Source organism: Monodon monoceros, unplaced genomic scaffold (assembly GCF_005190385.1).
Source record: "Monodon monoceros isolate NGI ecotype Baffin Bay Population unplaced genomic scaffold, NGI_Narwhal_1 Super_Scaffold_16, whole genome shotgun sequence".
In the NCBI taxonomy this organism is placed as follows: domain Eukaryota; kingdom Metazoa; phylum Chordata; class Mammalia; order Artiodactyla; family Monodontidae; genus Monodon; species Monodon monoceros.
Genome location: NW_021703772.1, coordinates 33071933 through 33086831, shown reverse-complemented (window position 1 = coordinate 33086831; position 14899 = coordinate 33071933). Strand labels below are relative to the sequence as shown.

At 39.4% G+C, this 14899-nt stretch overlaps 1 protein-coding gene across 2 annotated transcripts in view; it reads left to right on the top strand.

Annotated features, from left to right (window-relative positions):
* The window catches only part of BMPR2 (bone morphogenetic protein receptor type 2), a 187384-nt gene that overhangs the window by 167115 nt on the left and 5370 nt on the right, over nt 1-14899 (top strand). For both annotated transcript variants that reach the window (XM_029224751.1, XM_029224752.1), the window contains exon 11: nt 12228-12400. In XM_029224751.1, coding sequence (XP_029080584.1) covers nt 12228-12400 — 173 coding nt within the window. The remainder of the gene's footprint in view (nt 1-12227; nt 12401-14899) is intronic.

Genomic DNA, 14899 nt, shown 5'->3' with positions numbered 1-14899 from the left:
TTATTGGCATAGAGTTGCTTGTAGTAGTCTCCTCGGATGCTTTGTATTTCTGCGGTGTCTGTGGTAACTTCTCCTTTTTCATTTCTAGTTTTAAGTCCTCTCCCTCTTTTTCTTGATGAGTCTGGCTAATGGTTTATCAATTTTGTTTATCTTCTCAAGAACTAGCCTTTAGTTTTATTGATCTTTGCTGTTGTTTTCTTTGTTTGTATTTCATTTATTTCTGCTCAGATTGTTATGATTTCTTTCCTTCTGCTAACTTTGGGTTTTGTTTGTTCTTTCTCTAGTTCCTTTAGGTGTAAGGTTAGATTATTTATTTGAGATTTTTCTTGTTTCTTGAAGTAGGCTTGTATAGATATAAACTTCCCCCTTAGAACTGCTTTTGCTGCATCCCATAGGTTTTGGATCATCATGTTTTCATTGTCATTTGTCTCCAGGTATTTTTTAATTCCTCTTTGATTTCTTCAGTGATCTCTTGGTTATTTAGTAACATATTGTTTAGCCTCCATCTGTTTGTGTTTTTACGTTTTTCTTCTGTTGAATTCATTTCTAATCTCATAGCATTGTGGTCAGAAAAGATGCTTGATATGATTTCAATTTTCTTAAGTTTACTGAGGCTTGATTTGTGACCCAAGATGTGATCTATCCTGGAGAGTGTTCCATGCGCACTTGAGAAGAGAGTGTAATCTGCTGTTTTTGGATGGAATGTCCTATAATTATCAATTAAATCGACCTGGTCTGTTGTGTCATTTAAAGCTTCTGTTCCCTTATTTATTTTCATTTTGGATGATCTGTCCATTGGTATAAGTGAGGTATTAAAGTCCCCCACTATTATTGTGTTACCGTCGATTTCCTCTTTTATAGCTGTTGGCATTTGCCTTATGTACTGAGGTGCTCGTATGTTGTGTGCATATATATTTATATTTGTTATATCTTCTTCCTGGATTGATCCCTTGATCATTATGTAGTGTCTTTCCTTGTCTCTTGTAACATTCTTTATTCTAAAGTCTATTTTATCTGATATGAGTATTGCTACTCCAGCTTTCTTTTGATTTCCATTTGCATGGATTATCTTTTTCGATCCCCTCACTTTCAGTCTGAATGTGTCCCTAAGTGTGAAGTGGGTCTCTTGTAGACAGCATATATAGATGGGTCTTGTTTTTGTATCCTTTCAGCAAGCCTGTGTCTTTTGGTTGGAGCATTTAATCCATTCACGTTTAAGGTAATTATCGATATGTATGTTCCTATGACCATTTTCTTAATCGTTTTGGGTTTGTTTTTGTAGGTCCTTTTCTTCTCTTGTGCTTCCCACTTAGAGAAGGTCCTTTAGCATTTGTTCTGGAGCTGGTTTGGTGGTGCTGCTTTCTCTTAGCTTTTGCTTGTGTGTAAAGCTTTTGATTTCTCCATCGTATCTGAATGAGATCCTTGCTGGGTAGAGAAATCTTGGTTGTAGGGTCTTCCCTTTCATCACTTTAAGTATATCATGCCACTCCCTTCTGGCTTGTAGAGTTTCTGCTGAGAAATTAGCTGTTAACCGTATGGGAGCTCCCTTGTATATTATTTGTCATTTTTCCCTTGCTGCTTTCAATAAATTTTCTTTGTATTTAATTTTTGCCAGTTTTATTACTATGTGTCTCAGCGTGTTTCTCCTTGGGTTTATCCTGTATGGGACTCTCCTGGACTTGGGTGGCTATTTCCTTTCCCATGTTGGGGAAGTTTTCAACTATAATCTCTTCAGATACTCTCTCGGGTGCTTTCTCTCTCTCTTCTCCTTCTGGGACCCATATAATGCAAATGTTGTTGCATTTAATGTTGTCCCAGAGGTCTCTTAGGTTGTGTTCATTTCTTTTCATTCTTTTTTGTTTATTCTGTTCCCCAGCAGTTTATTCCACCATTCTGTCTTTCAGGTCACTTATCTGTTCTTCTGCCTCAGTTATTCTGCTCTTGATTCCTTCTAGTGTATTTTTCATTTTAGTTATTGTATTGTTCATCTCTGTTTGTTTGTTCTTTAATTTTTCTATGGCTTTATTAAACCTTTCTTGCATCTTCTCGATTTTTGCCTCCATTGTTTTTCCGAGGTCCTGGATCAACTTTACTATCATTATTCTGAATTCTTTTTCTGGAACGTTGCCTATCTGCACTTCATTTAGGTTTTTTTCTGGGGTTTTATGTTGTTCCTTCATCTGGTACATAGCCCTCTGCCTTTTCATTTTGTCTATCTTTCTGTGAATGTGGTTTTTGTTCCACAGGCTGCAGGATTGTAGTTCTTCTGGCTTGTGCTGTCTGCCTTCTGGTGGATGAGGCTATTTAAGAGGCTTATGCAAGTTTCCTGATGGGAGGGACTGGTGGTGGGTAGAGATGGCTGTTGCTCTGGTGGGCAGAGCTCAGTATAACTTTAATCTGCTTGAGTGCTGATGGGTGGGGCTGCGTTCTCCCCCTGTTGGTTGTTTGGCCTGAGGCAACACAACACTGGAGCCTACCCGGGCTCTTTGGTGGGGCTAATGGCGGACTCTGGGAGGGCTTACACCAAGCAGTACTTCACACAACTTCTGCTGCCAGTTTCCTTCTCTGCACAGTGAACCACAGCCACCCCCCACCTCTGCAGGAGACCCTCCAATACTAGCAGGTAGGTGTGGTTCAGTCTCCCCTGGGGTCACTGCTCCTTCCCCTGAGTCCCGACACGCCCACTACTTTGTGTGTGCCCTCCAAGAGTGGAGTCTCTGTTTCCCGCAGTTCTGTCGAAGTCCTGCAGTCAAATCCCTGTAGCCTTCAAAGTCTGATTCTCTAGGAATTCCTCCTTCTGTTGCCGGAACCCCAGGTTGGAAAGCCTGACAGGGGGCTCAGGACCTTCACTCCAGTGGGTGGACTTCTGTGGTATAAGTGTTCTCCCGTCTGTGAGTCAGCCACCCATCAGCTATGGGATTTGATTTTACTGTGATTGCATCCCTCATACTGTCTCATTGTGGCTTCTCCTTTGTCTTTGGCTGTGGGGTATCTTTTGTGGTGAGTTCCAGTGTCTTCCTGTCAGTGATTGTCCAGCAGCTAGCTGTGATTCTGGTGTTCTCGCAAGAGGGAGTGAGAGCACGTCTTTCTACTCCACCATCTTGGTTCCAATCTCTACAAGTAATTTCTTGATTATAGTTAAAGAACAAAACTGAGAAAGTTTTCATTAAGCAATATACATCATTTTACTACATATTTTCACATTTTAATTGGAGGTTGTCTTGGTAGGATTAGTATATTTTCATTCTGGATACTGGGGTCGTGGCATGTTGGACAAAAGCTAGAGAGATTTTATATGTTTCCAGATAGATTTAGATTGAGTATTTTTTCCATTGGTCATCTTTGTTAGTAGATTACCTACAAGGTAGCCTTCTACTTCAAATGAGATTGAAATCTTCAGGTATGAGACAGTTGAAGACCTATTCCCAAGCTTGTATGCTCAAGATTGCCACCAATCTGTAGTCCCTGCTGTGGGAACTGGGACAGATTTTTAAGAGGTCCCTGACGTTAGGTGAGAGGCTGAATCCTTTATCAGGATTCATTAGATGTGCCAGCCTCATAGTAGAGTACACTTCAAAGAAAAGTCTCTTTGTGAAATTTTATCTAGTAAAATACAACTTCATCTGCCTTAAATTGTTTTATTTCATCAGAGAAATTGGACTCCTTTTTCTGAAGTATCTTTTAGCAACCCTACCATTGTGGGATATGCATATTTTTCTGAAAACTTTTTACTTTCAATTTAGATGAGGTTGCTGAGTAAGAAAAAAGTAGTATTTGGTTCACTTCCAATTAATCCATTTAAAATCTAATGTGCTACAGTCAATAGAACTGTTGCTTCTATGCAATGAGAATCCAGTACTAGAGTTAGATAGCAAATACATAGTTTTATAAAATGAGAAATATACCCCCTTTTTTTTTTTTTTTTTTTTTTGCGGTACGTGGGCCTCTCACTGTTGTGGCCTCTCCCGTTGTGGAGCACAGGCTCCGGTCGCGCAGGCTCAGTGGCCATGGCTCACGGGCCCAGCCGCTCCGCGGCATGTGGGATCTTCCCGGACCGGGGCACGAACCTGTGTCCTCTGCATCAGCAGGCGGACTCTCAACCACTGCGCCACCAGGGAAGCCCTGTAGTTACTTTAAAAAAATTTTTTTTTATTGATTGATTTGTTTTATTTATTTATTTTGGCTGTGCTGCGTCTTCATTGCTGTGCATGGGCTTTTCTCTAGTTGCGCCGAGCAGGGGCTACTCTTCATTGTGGTGCACGTGCTTCTCATTGTGGTGACTTCTCTTGTTGTGGAGTGTGGGCTCTAGATGCGTGGGCTTCAGTAGTTCTGGCGCGTGGGCTTAAGTAGTTTTGGCTCATGGGCTCTAGAGCGCAGGCTCAGTAGTTGTGGTGCCTGGGCTTCGTTGCTCCATGGCATGTGGGATCTTCGCTGACCAGGGATTGAGCCCGTGTCCCCTCCATTGGCAGGTGGATTCTTAACCACTGCGCCACCAGGGAAGCCCCCTATATAGTTACTTTACCAGTGTTCTTTAGTTCTTTATATGGCTTCAAGTTATTGTCTAGTGTCCTTTCACTTGAGTCTGAATGATTCCCTTTAGCATTTCTTTCTTTTTTAAAAAATTTATTTATTTTTGGCTGCATTGTGTGTTCATTGCTGCGTGCAGGCTTTCTCTAGTTTCAGCGAGCAGGGGCTACTCTTCCTTGCACAGGCTTCTCATCACAGTGGCTTCTCTTGTTGCGGAGCACGGGCTGTAGGTGAGTTGGCTTCAGTAGTTGTAGCATGCAGGCTCAGTAGTTGTGGCACTCGGGCTTAGTTGCTACATGGCATGTGGGATCTTCTCAGACCAGGGCTCAAACCCTTGTCCCCTGCATTGGCAGGCGGATTCTAATTTCTCTTTCACTATTGAAGGATAGTTTTCCCTGATATAGAATTCTTGGGAATTCTACAGAAAACACTTGTTTTCTTTCAGCACTTTAAACAATGTCATACCATTGCCTTCTGACTTCCATGGTTTCTAATGAGAGATTAACTGTTACCTTTTTTGAGGATCCCTTATACATTTCAAGTTGCTTCTCTTGCTGCTTCATGAGTCTCTCTTTATCTTTGGCTTTTTATAATTTGATTATAATGTGTCTCAGTATGGAACTCTGCTTTGAGTTCCTTGAGTTTCTTGGATGTGTAGACTCATTTCTTTTATTAAATTTGGGAAGTTATTGACGATTATTTCTTCAAATATTCTTTCTCCAATTTCTCTTCTTCTGGGGCTCTCATTATGTGTATTTTGGTGCGATTAACGGTGCCTCACAAGTTTTATAGGCTGTGTTCATTTTCTTCATTCTTTTTCTGTTTCTGCTTCTCAGATTGCATAATTTTTATATCCTATCTTCAAGTTTAGTAATTCTTTTTTCTCTCTGCTCAGATCTGCTGTCAACCACTCTAGTGAATTTTTCATTTCCATTTTTGTACTTTTGCGCTCACAAGTGTCTTTTTAATTCCTTTTTATAAGTCCTGTCTCTTTATTGCTCTTCTCCATTTGTTGAGACATTGTTTTCCTGGTTTCCTATAATTCTTTGTCCATGGTTTCCTTAGTTCTTTGAGCATATTTAAAGTCTTTGCTAGTAACTCCAATGTCTGTATTTCCTGAGGACAGTTTCTGTTCATTTCTTCTGTCCTGTGAATGGGGCATACTTTCTTGTTTCTTCCCATGCTTTGTAATTTTTTGTTTAAAATTGTATGTTTTGGATATCATTATGGGCAAAAAGGAAACAAAAGAAAAATATTCTCCAAGTCTTTGGAGATTAGCTCTGTGTTGGGGCTCTCTGTTAACACTTATCCAGGCCTTTTACAATTCTGCCTTAGCCTTCACTTTCTGCTAGTGCTGAGCCTAAATACTTCCTACTGGCTGAGCCAGCCAGTTATGAAACCTTATAGTCTTCTCTGAGCATGCATCCTGCCCTGGACCTGTGTGTGGTTTTCTAGATTCCCCAGTATATTTGGAAGCTTTTCAATGCCCTTATTCCCCAAAGTTTCTCCACCCAGCTTTAACTCCCTGACTTTCAGCATTTTTGTTGTGTGCTTCAACTATTATATTTTGCCCCAGGCTATAGTACTTGTTCATTTGGCTTTCAGTGTTTTCAGGGAATGTTCTCCTCTTAGTCATAGCTACTTCCCTGTCCTGAGAGAATTCTGAGTTAGGCAGAACAAAGATAGACCTCTTGAATCAGTCCTTCAGGGAACTCATAGACATGTCAAAACAGCATAATTCCTTTGAAACAAGATCACTCTTCTCCCTCTGGGACCAGGTACCCACCTTGGGAACATGCACAGCCATGTTCATATCTGCCAACACTCCAGGGCAGGGGAGAGTTCTCCTCACCACAGAGTTCTCCTACCGTTTCAGTGGCCTTTCTTTTTCCAGTTATATTTTTAGTTGGTTGCTGTAATATTTGACTAACTTCCAGAGTTTCAGTAAAGTTGAGTTTGATAATATTTGCCAGTTATTGGTGCTTCTTGGGAGGAAAGCCCCCCAAAGTTCCTTCGTCTGCCATTTTGACTGAGGTCCTCATAGAATGAACTAGGTAATATCCTCCCCTGTTTGATTTTCTGGAAGACTTGTGTAGACTTGGCATTAATTTTTTCTTACATGTTTGGTAGAATTCATTCAGAAAGCCATCCAGGCCTGGTGTTTCTTGGTGGGAAAGTTTTAAAATACAAATTTACCTTTCTTAATAGATATAGGAAATATTCAGGTAATCTATCCCTTCTTGAGTGAGCTTTGGCAGTCTTTTTTTTCTTCTTTTAATTTTTTATTGGAGTATAGTTGATGGCAGTTTGTGTCTTGGAAGGAATTTGTTTCATCTAAATTTCATCTAAATTGTCAAGGCTGCTCTCAGTATTTGTTTGAAGACCTAACTTCCCATTGGTGACTTAATACTGTTTATTTCATTAGTCTTCTCTCAATGACTTTTCCCCTTATTCTGGGGTATTCAACATTGCTTTACTCTATTTCTGGAAGTTTTATCCAACCAAATTATTGTTTTTTAGACCCTCAAAGTCCTCCTTATAGTCACCCTCTTTGAATTCTCAGTTATTTTTCTAATTTTTCCTTTTCCCAATTTCTTATTAGTAACTTCTAAGCCTTTACTTGTGTTAATGACTTACCAACTATGATTTTAACATTGTTTGGAACTTGTAATAGATTTTCTTCAAAAAAATCAACTTTCAAATTTTGTAGCAGAACCCATTTATCCACTGGGAACTTTCCTGCACCAGCATAGCTTAGAGTCAGCATAGGATAATGTATAAATTGTGGAGCTATGCTGCCTGGCCTTTGATCTTAACTTTGCCATGTGTCCTAATTTCTCCTCTGGGCCTCTTTTCTTGCATCTGAAAAATGGAGGTGATAATAGTATTTACTTTATATAAGAATTAAATGAGTTAAAACAATCTAGTACAAAGTTAGAACTCATCAATTATTTACTACTATTATTCATCAACAATGACTGTGTTAAAAATGGAAACTTCTGGGCTTCCTGGTGGCACAGTGGTTGAGAGTCCACCTGCTGATGCAGGGGACACGGGTTCATGCCCCGGTCTGGGAGGATCCCACATGCCGCAGAGCGGCTGGGCCCGTGAGCCATGGCCACTGAGCCTGTGCATCCAGAGCCTGTGCTCCGCAATGGGAGAGGCCACAACAGTGAGAGCCCCGCGTACCGCAAAAAAAAAAAAAAAAAAAAAAAAAAAAAAGGAAACTTCTTAGAGGTAGGGAGCAGTGCTTCTGTTTACCTGATTTTTTTCATCATCCAACACAATGCCTTGATGACTGTCCTTTTTTGGTCTCATTTTTTTAAAAAGAATTTTATCAAATTATTTCCCAACTGTATAACGAAAAATAACAAATTTTATCCATCTTCAGTGTCTCTGTTTCCTCAAGGTATAGAAAACTCAGTGTATAATTTCTAACTACTTGGATATTGGTGTTTCTGAGCTTTTCTGGGCCAGCAAGCAGTTGGTGAATGGGGCTCTGTAAAATAGATAGTGCTTTATTTTTGAAAAGGAAAGGGTCACTTTTAGTTTTGTGTGTAAAGGTGTCCAGATCTTTGCTTTAGAAAGATTTCATTGTGTATGCTTCAGTGTTGCACTTTATGTTTAGTAATTAAGAACATGGATGAAGCTATAAATTTGTATGTGGGGATATGTGGTGTATATGTGCTTGAAAAAAACCAAGAGTTTCTCTGGAAGAATACTCAAGAAATGGGTGATATTTGTTGCCTGTAGAGAGGGAAAATGGGTGGTTGGTGGATAGGGATGGGAGGGAGATTGTATTCCCTTTTTGACCTTTTCAGTTTAGTGACATATTATCAATACATACATTACCCATTTAAAAAAAGTCATTTAGGGGCTTCCCTGGTGGCGCAGTGGTTGAGAGTCCACCTGCCGATGCAGGGGACACGGGTTCGTGCCCCGGTCCGGGAAGATCCCACATGCCGCGGAGCGGCTAGGCCCGTGAGCCATGGCCACTGGGCCTGCATGTCCAGAGCCTGTGCTCCGCAACAGGAGAGGCCACAACAGTGAGAGGCCCACGTAGGGACTTCCCTTGTGGCCCAGCAGTTAAGACTCCGCACTCCCAGTGCAGGGGGCCCAGGTTCAATCCCTGGTCAGGAAACTAGATCCCACATGCTGCAACTAAGAGCCCGCATGCCAGAACTAAAGATGCCTCGTGCCACAACTGAAAAAGATCCCACATGCTGCAACTAAAGATCCCGCACACCACAACGAAGATCCCGAACGAGGCAACAAAGATACCATCCCGTGTGCTGCAACTAAGACCAGCCACGGTCAAATAAATAAATATATATTTTTTAAAAAGTTATTTTTAGCAATACAAAAAATATGCAGTGAAAACTCTTACACTCACCTCAGACATCCAAAAACCCCTCTGGAGAAGCAACCACTGTTAAATTCCTTCTGTAGACTTCCAGAAATGTCTGTTTATTACAAGACTATATGTTTTTATATCCTTTTCTAACATACTAATGGGAATTACTATACCCACTTAACCTATTTTCCTTAGCAATTGGGAACATATACATCTTCCTAATTCTTTTAATGCTGCATAGTAACCATTATACCATAAATTTTTAGCAGATTGCTGTTAGAGGACATGTAGGTAGTTTCCAGCTTTTGCAGTTATAAATGACAACTGCAGTGAACATCTTATACATGGATTTTTCTGCAAATGTAAAAGTGTAGTTGAGGAATAAATTCCTGGAAGTAGTATTGCTGGATCAAAGGGTAAATACATTTGAAGTTTGTTATTGCCAGATTACCCTCCAAACTGATGGCACTCCCAATAATAATATATATTGGGAGCCTGTTTTCCCATCACTAACACTTTGTGTTACAAAATTTTATTTATCGTTGTTAATGTGGTAGGTAAAAATGGATCTTGTTTTGATTTGTAACTAGTAAATAGTAGAGCCACAATTTGAAGCCAGGATCTTAATTGAGCTGGTACTGATACTACAAAGCTGGAACTAATATTCTTAACTACTACATTGTATGTACTACCTCAACATGGTGAATAATTGAGCATGTTGAGCATTTTAGCATATATATATATTTTTTTAAAGTACGTGGGCCTCTCACTGCTGTGGCCTCTCCCGTTGCAGAGCACAGGCTCCGGACGCACAGGCTCAGCGGCCATGGCTCATGGGCCCAGCCGCTCCGCGGCATGTGGGATCTTCCCGGACTGGGGCGCGAACCCGTGTCCCCTGCATCGGCAGGTGGACTCTCAACCACTGCGCCACCAGGGAAGCCCTAGCATATATATTTTTTAAATTAATTAATTAATTTTATTTTTGGCCGTGTTGGGTCTTCGCTGCTGCACGCGGGCCCCCTCCAGTTGCAGCGAGCGGGGGCCACTCTTCGTCGCGGTGTGCGGGCCCCCCACTGCGGCGGCCTCTCCTGCCGTGGAGCGAGGGCTTCAGGAGTTGTGGCTCCCGGGCTCCAGAGTGCAGGCCCAGTAGCTGCGGCGCACGGGCCCAGCTGCTCCGCGGCACGTGGGATCCTCCCGGACCAGGGCTCGAACCTGCGTCCCCCACATTGGCGGCGGACTCCCAACCACTGCACCACCAGGGAAGCCCTAGCATATTTTTAAGGTATTTGCATTTTTTGTTTATGTGCACTTTGTCTATATTCCTATTATGGATTTACTATCATTTTTTTAAGTGTCTTCTTACTGGCAAGCATCATAGAAATAATTGATTCAGCCAGGAAACATCAAAAGATGCTAAAACTAGTGGGTGAAAAGTTGAATGCAGGGCAGGATATTTACAGAGCTTTGAGTACTTCCCCCGCAAACGGTGATTGATTATTAAAGGGAAAATGGAACTTTACAGTGAAGAAACCTGGCAGACACCAACTCAGTCATGTGATCAAGCTTAACTTCTCTAGTAATGGGACAAATCAAAAATGTGTACCACATGATAGGATTCAATGAGAAGAACACAGCATCTCTTCTGTGATTTTCTGCCAAAGATGCAAACTTTGATCATGAGGAAACATCAGATAAGTTGAGGAACATTTTAAAAAGTAACTGGCCTATAATCTTCAAAAATGTCAAGATCATGAAGGACAAGAAAAGTAAGTTTGAAATTATTTCAAAATTTAAAAAATTCCTCTTTTCATAACTTGGGACCAGTTCGTTTTTTCAAACCAATATTAAAATCCACTAAGGTAAATGTATAACTAGGTTTTAGAGGTATATTTGTCACAAAAAGTTAGTTATAATTGATTCTTGAGTTTCTTTTATTATCTTCAAATCCAAGTCCGTTTTAAATCCATTATATACAGTCTTTCCTCATTATTCATGAATTTCATATTTGGAATTCAACTACTTGCTAAAGTGTATTTGTAGTCCTGAAATCAACACTCAGAACACTGTCCCAGTCATTTGTAGGTATGTGTAGAGCAGTGAAAAACTTGAGTTCAGATGTAATGTTCCCAGCTGAAGGTCTAACAAGGCCTTCTTGCTTCATCTCTTGTACTATAAACACGTGTCCTTTTTGCTATGTATTTAGTGCCTTATTTTTCACATTTTTGTGCATTTTGTTGGTGATTTCACAGTTTAAAATGGCCCTTAAGTGTAATGCTGAACTACTGTCTAGTGTTCCTACGCACAAGAAGGCTGTGATATTACTTATGAAGAAGGAAAAGCATGTGCTAGATGAGCTTCATTAGGGCATGAGGTATAGTGCTGTTGACCATGAGTGCGATGTTAATAAAGTGATAATATATATTTTAAAAGGTATCTTTAAGTACATAAAATCTGGTTTTTTTGGCTGCGTCGGGTCTTAGTTGCAGTATACGGGGTCTTAGTTGTAGTGTGCAGGCTTCTCTGTAGTTGTGGCGTGTGGGTTTTTTCTCTCTTGTTGTGCCACACAGGCTCCACGCCACGTGGGTTCTGTAGTTTGTGGCACTTGGCCTCTCTCGTTGAGGGGTACGAGCTCAGTAGCTGTGGCAGATGGGCTTAGTTGCCCTGCGCCATATGGGATCTTAGTTCCCTGACCAGGGATCGAACCCGAGTGCCCTGCATTGGAAGGTGGATTCTTTACCGCTGGAGCACCAGGGAAGTCCCTAAAATCTGTTTTTTAAAAGGGAGTTTATACCAACTTTCCCCAAATGGGACACTATTGTTCATTGCTTATGTATATGAATGCTACAGAATGGGACTGCTTTTGATACTACTAATGAAACTAGTTTTTAAATACGAAGAAAATGCCAGGCCTTTAATATTTACGGTTTGAATGAAGCACTCTTACTAGGAGAAAAGGAGAAAAAGTTCACCTAGAGATTGAAGACAGACTAGTGCCAAAATTTCATAAAACTCAGAACTCATTTTTGAAGTGGAATTAGTGGCTACTGATTGAAATAACAGTGCTGTGGATCAACAATGACATAAATGTGTGGCCTTGAAGAAACATGTAACTTACTACAACTGCTTACTATTGTGGATAATTCTTCAATGAGTCCAGTTAAAGTTTGCTTACATACTTGCTCCTCACCTTTTGAGAAATATGCCCCTATCTCTGAAGTCTAAGATATTTTATTATAGTTATATAAAATATTGGTTAAATAAAACTGATTTTTCTTTCACTTCATGTCGCTAAAAAACTCAGTATTTTTTGATAAGGTACACTGTTTGACCACGTACTTTATTACAGGCAGTGAGGTCACTCAAGGAGACAATCGAAGACTGTTGGGACCAGGATGCAGAGGCTCGGCTTACCGCACAGTGTGCTGAGGAGAGGATGGCTGAACTTATGATGATATGGGAAAGAAACAAATCTGTGAGCCCAACAGTCAATCCAATGTCTACTGCTATGCAGAATGAGCGGTAAGACCCTGAAGGTTTGGAATCCCTCTGTCAGTATTTAAAACTGATACCAAACAGAGAACAGGAAATAAATACTATTAAACCAGACTAAAAGTGCAGTGATTAACTTGTACAATCTAATGTCATAATTTTTCTTTCAGTATTCCTGTTCTTTTACTGAAGTTTTTGTTTGGTATAAGTGCAAGGTGAAATCTGTGTTTTTGTATATCTGACGATATAGTAGATCAGTCTTTCTCTGTTAATGCTGCAAGTTCCCTACAGTAATGAAGGAAAAACATTTTCATAGTTCCAAAAGTTTATAAGCACTTCTACATACTATATTGTCTTGATTATACTTTGTTGGTATTATTTCTCTTTCCCCTGCATTTTGTTTGTTTGTTTGTTTAAAGGAAATAGAACTATGAACTTGCCTATGTATCTAACCACTGCTTCACTGGAAACTAAAGTTTCCAGCCTTCCTATCCAATGTTCTTTCTTTATAGAATGCTACTACATTTACAAGAAAGCAATTTGTAAGGTCTTTTCATCCCATTATGAGCATTATTTCATGAGACATTTCTTTATTAGAACTATGATTTTTGGTTCTAAATAAAAGGACTTAAAAAAATCCCTAAAACTTGGAACTTTCAGACTGCGTAATCTGTGTTTCTTTGTTCCATGTTTAGGGGATAAAGTCTTCCCAAAATTTTGTCATTTTATCTAAAATGTTATGTTAAAAGTTTTCAGAAGGGCATCCAGGAAAGAGTAACCAGAGAAAATTGAGATAAAAACTCAATTCTTGAATCATTTTCTTTGCTATTTTCTATTCTAATTTCTGAGAACGATTTGTGTTATGAACTATAGGCCCAAAATTGGGTTTACACTACTTACATTTAGACTGAATTACCTTCAGCATATAAACCTTTATTCCCATTATATCAGGAAGTCAAGGAAGGTAGAGACTAGCAATTCTAAATATAAATTTCCTCATTTTGTACACACCTGAAGATAGTCTTACTCTTCCATCTCCCTTTATCTCTGTATTTTCTGTGTGCTTTAGTATGCTATTTGCATCTCTCTTAAGAGTCAGCTAGTTTTACTTTAAGTGTTTTTTAACTTTTCTTGACTGGTAAGAAGAAACTTTGATGCTCCTCCTTTCTTTGGCCATTTTTGCCTCCTATGTTATTCAGCTCTACCCTTTACATGCTTCTTTTCATGTCTTCTAAATAGTTTCCTCCAAATCATGGTTCATCCCACACTCATTCCACTCTAGGTTTCATTGTATTGAATCTTAACCCTACATCCCTTCGTAACTTCCTTGTCTTGTGCAGTACAAAAGCTTTTTTCTTCCTCCCCTTCCTGTCATTCCCCTCATAATAACTTCATCAGTCTTTCTTCATAGCACTTCTTCTCCTTTAGTTGCTGCTTTACTGCTATAACACTTGTATCTATTAATGTTCCCAATGTTTATACTTGATTGTTTTAGTTAAAACTCTCCCTCACTTTTATTTTAATTTATTTCATTTCGTTTCGTTTCATTTCATTTTTCCTTCCAGTTTTATTGAGGTATAATTGATATATAGCACCATATAAGTTTAACATAAATAGCATAATGATTTGACTCACATACATCATTAAATGATTATCACAATAAATTTAGTGAATATTCATCATCTCATATAAATACAAAATTAAGGAAATAGGGAAAAAACAATTTTTTCCCTTTGTGATGAGATTTCTTCGGATTTACTCTCTTAACAACTTTCATACATAACATACAGCAGTGCTAATTATATTTATCATGTACATTACATCCCTAGTACTTATTTATCTTATAACTGGAAGTTTGGACCTTTTGACTGCCTTCATCCAGTTCCGCCTACCCCCACCCTCTGCCTCTAGTAGCCACAAGTCTGATCTCTTTTTCTATGAGTTTGTTTTTGAAATATAATCAACCTACAACACTATGTTAGTTCCTGTTACACAGCATAGTGGTTTGGTATTTCTGTATATTTCAAGATGATCACCAAGATACGTCCAGTTACAGTATATCACCATACAAAGTTATTACATAGTTATTTACTATATTCCCCCACAGTGTGCATTTCATACCCATGACTCATTTATAATGCAACTAGAATTTTATACCTCTTCATCTCCCTCACCTAATTCTTTCCTCCCTCCAACCCCCTCTTCTCTGGCAACTACCTGTTTCTTCTCTGTATTGGTACCTCTGTTTCTGTTTAGTTTTGTTTGTTCATTTGTTTTTTTTAGATTCAATGTAAAAGTGAAATCATATAGTATATCTGTTCACCTATCAATAGGCACTTGGGTTGCTTCCATATCTTGGCCTGGCTTTTATTTTTAAAACATAAATATATTATAGTGTGATGCTCAAGAACCATCACTCCCAAGGTGTGACAGTGACAGTGAAAAACCCTTGGTAACTGGAGAGCAGTTCTGAATCTTTGATTATTTATTTATTTATTTATTTATTTATTTATTTATTTATTTATTTAT